Source organism: Saccostrea cucullata, unplaced genomic scaffold (assembly GCF_032062105.1).
Source record: "Saccostrea cucullata isolate Sc308-1 unplaced genomic scaffold, CSIRO_AGI_Scuc_v1 ctg16252, whole genome shotgun sequence".
NCBI classification, from domain to species: domain Eukaryota; kingdom Metazoa; phylum Mollusca; class Bivalvia; order Ostreida; family Ostreidae; genus Saccostrea; species Saccostrea cuccullata.
In genome coordinates, this window is record NW_026940802.1 from 1 (window position 1) to 5,690 (window position 5,690).

Genomic DNA, 5,690 nt, shown 5'->3' on the forward strand with positions numbered 1-5,690 from the left:
AATTATGTCGTACAAAACAATTCAAACTCTGACCAGAATCCACGGCACTGAGATCTTTCGACGCTCCGCCATCGTCGGTAAAGTGGCGCCAAACCTTAGTCTTGTTAATGTCCAGACAGAGAAGATAATGAAGCTATTAGATTTCCAGAAACAAGGGAGACCACTGATCGTGAACTTTGGCAGCTGTTCCTGACCTCCTTTCATGATGAAGTTCGCGTTGTTCAAGCAAATCGTTGCTGATTTCTCGGACATTGCGGACTTCATCGTTGTTTACGTCAGAGAAGCACACCCGGTAGAAGGGTGGGTTGTCTTAGGTACCAAATTCTCTCACTTAAGTTCCCACACTTCACAAGAGGAGAGACTGGGAGCGGCTCGGCTGCTGTTGGAGGAAGGATGTCCATGTCCACTACTCATTGATACCATGGACAATTCTGGAGCTATTAAGTACGCGGCGGTTCCTGAGAGGTTATTTATCATATATGATGACGTCATTCAATATGCTGGTCAAGGCGCTGGACCAGAAAACTACAAGCCGGAAGCTGTGGTGCAATGGTTGACAGAATATCGTCACAAGAAATAACATATATACATACAACGACACTATTATAATTCATATACTAAAAACGAAATTTCTAGCATTTTTTTTAACATTTCTTGTACATGATGATGATGTTTCAAATTGGGCCAAATGTCATCTGATTTCTAAATCAAGAAATGTACTCAAGGAAACTGAGCATGGAATAACAATAAAGCGGATTTCTAATCGCATGCAAGTATATTTCTTTTTTTGTTTGGCCTCTATAATTTGCCCTTTCACAAAATTAATAACTTTAAAATCGAATTTTAAGTGGACGGATCCCATTTCAAACATTTCCGAAGTAAAACGATAATCGCTGATCAACTTGATTTACACTTAATTTGCAAGCAAGGACTACTTAAAACACAGGGCTCACGGCAATTGTGATCAATCCACAGAGAATGCTTACTCCTCCTATGCACCCGATCCAACCTCTGGAATTTCCAGGGGCCCGGGGTATTTTCTCTAAAATTTGAACAGTATATATAAAATTCCTGAGCCCGATCACTTCTCGTTATCAATCGCATCGTCTTGGGTCTTTCCATTAGAGGTCGGAAAAGCAACCTCGGGGTTGTTTTTCCGCTAGTCGGAAAGGCCCGAAGTTGCGATTGTGTTCGTTATCTTCACCATTTTATTAGAACTATAATAATAACGCTGATTATTCTGTACAAAGCAAGCGTATACCTAGTCAAAATTCAATACCACTTATATATTTTTAAAAATAATAAAATGCTATCTTGGTTGTTAGTACGGGAATTAACGTCGCAGCAATATTGCAGAAAAAAATTACATAACCCGCTTATAATGCGGGTTATGTATTTTTTCTGCAATAGCTGCGACAACCAAAGAAAGCATTTTATTGTTTATATTTACATCTGTATTAAAAATCATTCATAGTAAAATTAAGTTTGTTAATAATTATTGTTTTTAATGCAATGAATATGTCATTGTATGTAGAACTGATGAAACAGCCATTGTTCAAGAAAACTACATACGGGGCTTGCTCAGTGTTGTTCATGGCAATGGGCTTCACAAGAAATCAAGACAAAAATATTCAGTTGATGTAAATATATAGTAAACAAAAAATACACACTTTTAATACTTTGTTACTTAACTTTATTAGGGAAATTTGGACGTTTTTGATGAACAGATTTATATAGAAAACTTTACTTTTCTTAAAAGCCATTCATAGTGCGACTTGCTTTGAGGTTTCCTCGAAAGGCTGCACGTTAACCAGACTAGTCCGAAATATCTGACGTTTTCCTGGCACGTACAAAATCAATATCGTTCAAAAGCCTGGAAAACGTAAGATATATTTCGAATTAGTACCAGACTTGCTCCGGATGCTGTTTTTAGTATTACTGCAATATCACATTTAAAATATCAGTTTTTTTTAATCTTCACAAAATTGCATGGGAGAAAACATTATAATAAAAAAAATATTTTGATTACACATTTCCTAACATTTGCCTTTAACAATGACATTAAACAGTTACTTAAAAAACTAATAAACTACAGTGAATCAATAAATATATATAAATATATACTTATAACAAACATAAAACTCCATTTCATGAATACATATAAATGACAAATAAAATATGTAAATGAGGAGGGCAAATATAATCATTGCAGCAATATGAAACGATTACAAATTGACTGATACATGCGTCTCCCGTTATCAAATTCATTTTAAACCTAACGGAATAACAATTTGTCTGTACTTAATTTCCTATAAAAGTGGTACGTGTTATACATCTGGCTCATCTAGAGGAAGTATTCCTGTTCTCATGAATCATCAAACTCATTTGTTAGAATTATTTCCTGGCGTGCATGTGTTTATAAAAACACTAAAGACACTAAAAATTATTTCAAAATCAAAAATATATTCCCTAAATAAACACAGTTTGTGATTGAATTTGACAATATACTAGCAGACCTTTCAAAATAAATATAGATAATGTAATATTATTCACCAGACAATTATACTCAGTATTAACATGGCAATTCTTTGGATTTATCGAAGTTGTTCTTAAAAAGGATTCATTCTGAAATGTCCACGGAAACGAGAAATTCAAAATAGATTCCAAACGAGAACACCAATAATCACCAAACCTACAATAAAGGAAAGAATAAAATTTACATTAGACAAATCAGTCCATACAATGACAGAACACATAAATTTTATTCCATAAATTCAATGTCAGTATTCTTTTTGTTAGCAACATTCCACATAGTTAAATCATAGACAGACAGACAGACAGACAGACAAGGGGGTCACAGACAAAACGTACTTGATCGCAGACAAACTGCTCCTGACCTTGGGTTAGCGACCAGTTTCGGTGGCGAGGTGGTGGTTGTTGTCGTTGGTTTGGTGGATCTAACAATTTTAGGTGTGGACTTACTAAGCAGTGTTGTTTTAATTTCGGTAGAAACTTCTGGGAGATCTGCCGAGGTAAATAAATCATGGTAGAAGGTTAAAAAGAAATTCCATTGTATTAGAACACGTTTAACTGAATCTCTTTCTTATTTAATTCTGTATATCATTTGGTATCTTCTACCATGATATCATAGTGACTCACAGACATGCGTTTAGTACAACAAATATAATTGCATGCTTCATTAACATGCACAACAGAAAGAGTAGTTAGTCATAAATACCGGGCGGACTTGTGGGTGAGGCAGAGAAGGAACTCATTAGCGACTCGCCTCGGACATTGGTGCTCACATGGACTGTTGTAGAACTCTTGGTAGTCAGAACTGAACAAAACAAATATTTGTTACTTGGATATTGGTTCTTTTTCTTAATTGGCGGAATTTACGAATTAAAAATAAGGAAAACTTACTTGTTGTTGGTATCTTATCACAATCAAATTCATTACAACGGCGGCTCTCGAAAGTTGAACAATTGTTTAGCTCATTTGGACAATAACGTGCTCTAAATTGAAACCCTCCACCGCAGGTTTTGTCGCAGCTCTGCCATTCTGACCAAACATTAGTTTGTTCTGCATCACTGTCACCTAATTGAGATAAAACCGTACAAGTTGAAATTTTAGCGAGACGCAAATTTAGCGATTTGTTCCTAAAAATTGATATGTTTTTTACCTTTAGCCAGATTAAATTTTAGCCATTTTAATATGATCACTAAAGAAGCTACTACAAATAAAACGCAGTTAATTTTTAAAGATATTCAATTTTGGCGATCACAATACTCTCGCAAATAATGCCAAAATTAAATCCTCGCAAAACTTCTGCTTATAACATAATTGACCCAATAGAAGAAAAACACGTATGAATACAATGTACCTATATTTAAAACACTTGATTTCATTATAAGGATTGTGCATACTGAAAATATTGGTAAAATTTAAACAGGTACATCGATTCTTGTGATCAATTATTTATCAATCACTGTAAGATTCATAATTCATAACATTGATTTAACTAATAGTATATTTATGCAATTTTGGCGTTTAAAAACGTGATTTATGCTTTAATCTTTTGTTGCATGTTATCTTAAATTAATCTATGAAGAGCATGTTTGAGATTATATCGCCTCTTGAATATGACTTCAAAATGATCCCCTGTAAACTTACTTTTATTTATAAGAAACATCACCAGGATTATCCCCAGCAGAGAAAAATTGTACTCCATTTCTAAAATGACCTGTTAACACGACTATATGAAGAGGAAACCGCGAAAGTGGGAAGTACATATCCCATAAAATTAATCTGCAGTGCGTCAAAGAATTTTAAGTTATTGTTTCCTTTAATGTCATGAGTTTATAGAGTGATGGTACTTTTGACTAGCTTATTTCAGTTATTTGGCTGTTATCTGATTGTCTGTTACGTCCAATATTTCCAAAATTCAATTTTTTGCTTGAAATACTACATAATATTCAAATACTTAGTCCTGCTGCAGTATTGGAATTTGAAGTCAAATCCACCCGTTTAAATTATTTGCTAAAAATTTTACGTTTACTTAGACTTGCCTTTAATTATTTAGCAGATTTTCTCAGCTGTTAAAAAGCTGAAATCTCCCACTCCTTCAGTCCTTTCTGTTCTGTGGGATGGTTTTTATTCAATAAACTGTAAAATCGACTTTGTTGTTATGACGGTAAACAGCCTCAGGGGAATGCTTACCCATCCTAGGCACCTGAGTCCACCTCTTGAATTTTTCATTCATGTCTAGTTCACCTTATCAAATCGATACGATCGACATCGCAATGTGTAGATAGTATCAATACGATGTAAGACCGTCTACATCGATTGTTAGCATTTCTATATTGACATTGCCAACAATGTCGACAATGTTTATAGTCTGGTCCGATTTATAATAAAAAATACTTCTAACGGCAAATATTTATTATTTGGTCCAGCATAGTTTTTTAACCTATTTCGAGTATGCAGAATCCGAAAATAAATGCTGGCCTTCATGAAAATGGTGTTAAAAAGGTCAAAATGGCGATTCAAATAGCAGACATCCAATTTTTTTTTTTTAAATTTTCTCTTAATATCGTTCAAAACGGAGAAATAATGTGTGAAAATCTCACTGAGTGTAATGCAAAAATAAAAATGATAAAAGAATGCTAACATTATTACTTTAACTCAGAAAATTTAGTCGTTTATACATTTAATTCGAATTTTCTCTGATTAATTTACCTATTTTTTTTCTATATTCTGCTTTGTTCAGGATTTTACATTTGCACATATCAATACACTGCAGATTTGTATTTTTCCTCTGCACCTCAATATTCTACAACTGAATGATGGTGCAGCTATATTTTATAAGACAAAATGGCGGATATTTATTTTTTCCAATTATTTCTTAATGTTTAAATAGGAGAAAGATTTTGAGAATATCTTACTGAGCGTAGTACAACTGTGAAAAACATAGGTAATCAGAGATTACAGAGCTCGCCTCAACGAATGTTGTCTTTAAGTAAGGCAAAGTCACACAATTAACCAACAGAAGTGTACATCCAAAAATGCAAAATTTATGTAATTTTGATCTGATACTTTGGAACAGACCTATATAAAAACTTCAAAATAGTTCTTCATCATGAAAGCGTAATTAAAATCCATCATTTGAAGCAAATTTGAGAGTTTTCATC

The 5,690-nt window shown here is 33.7% G+C and overlaps 2 protein-coding genes across 2 annotated transcripts; one reads left to right on the forward strand and one right to left on the reverse strand.

Annotated features, from left to right (window-relative positions):
- Positions 1–4: 4 nt before the first annotated feature.
- On the forward strand, positions 5–724 carry LOC134256349 (thyroxine 5-deiodinase-like; the record flags this gene model as incomplete). Its single annotated transcript, XM_062738996.1, has 1 exon — positions 5–724. A coding segment is annotated over one exon (576 nt), but the record flags the coding sequence as incomplete, so codon positions are not given.
- A 2,130-nt stretch (positions 725–2,854) lies between these two features.
- On the reverse strand, positions 2,855–4,231 carry LOC134256350 (uncharacterized). The gene is made up of 4 exons (XM_062738997.1): positions 4,174–4,231; positions 3,424–3,597; positions 3,239–3,337; positions 2,855–3,024 (listed from the first exon to the last, which is right to left on the reverse strand). Exons 1-4 carry the CDS (start codon positions 4,229–4,231, stop codon positions 2,855–2,857), a joined length of 501 nt encoding a protein of 166 aa, XP_062594981.1.
- Between the last annotated feature and the right edge of the window lie 1,459 nt (positions 4,232–5,690).

Coding starts and splice junctions, on each gene's coding strand:
- LOC134256350 (XM_062738997.1), bottom strand. CDS start 4,231: ATGGAGTACAATTTTTCTCTGCTGGGGATAATCCTGGTGATGTTTCTT. Junction 3,338..3,423: donor TGATAAGATACCAACAACAA/GTAAGTTTTCCT, acceptor TGTTTTGTTCAG/TTCTGACTACCAAGAGTTCT. Junction 3,025..3,238: donor CTCACCCACAAGTCCGCCCG/GTATTTATGACT, acceptor TTACCTCGGCAG/ATCTCCCAGAAGTTTCTACC.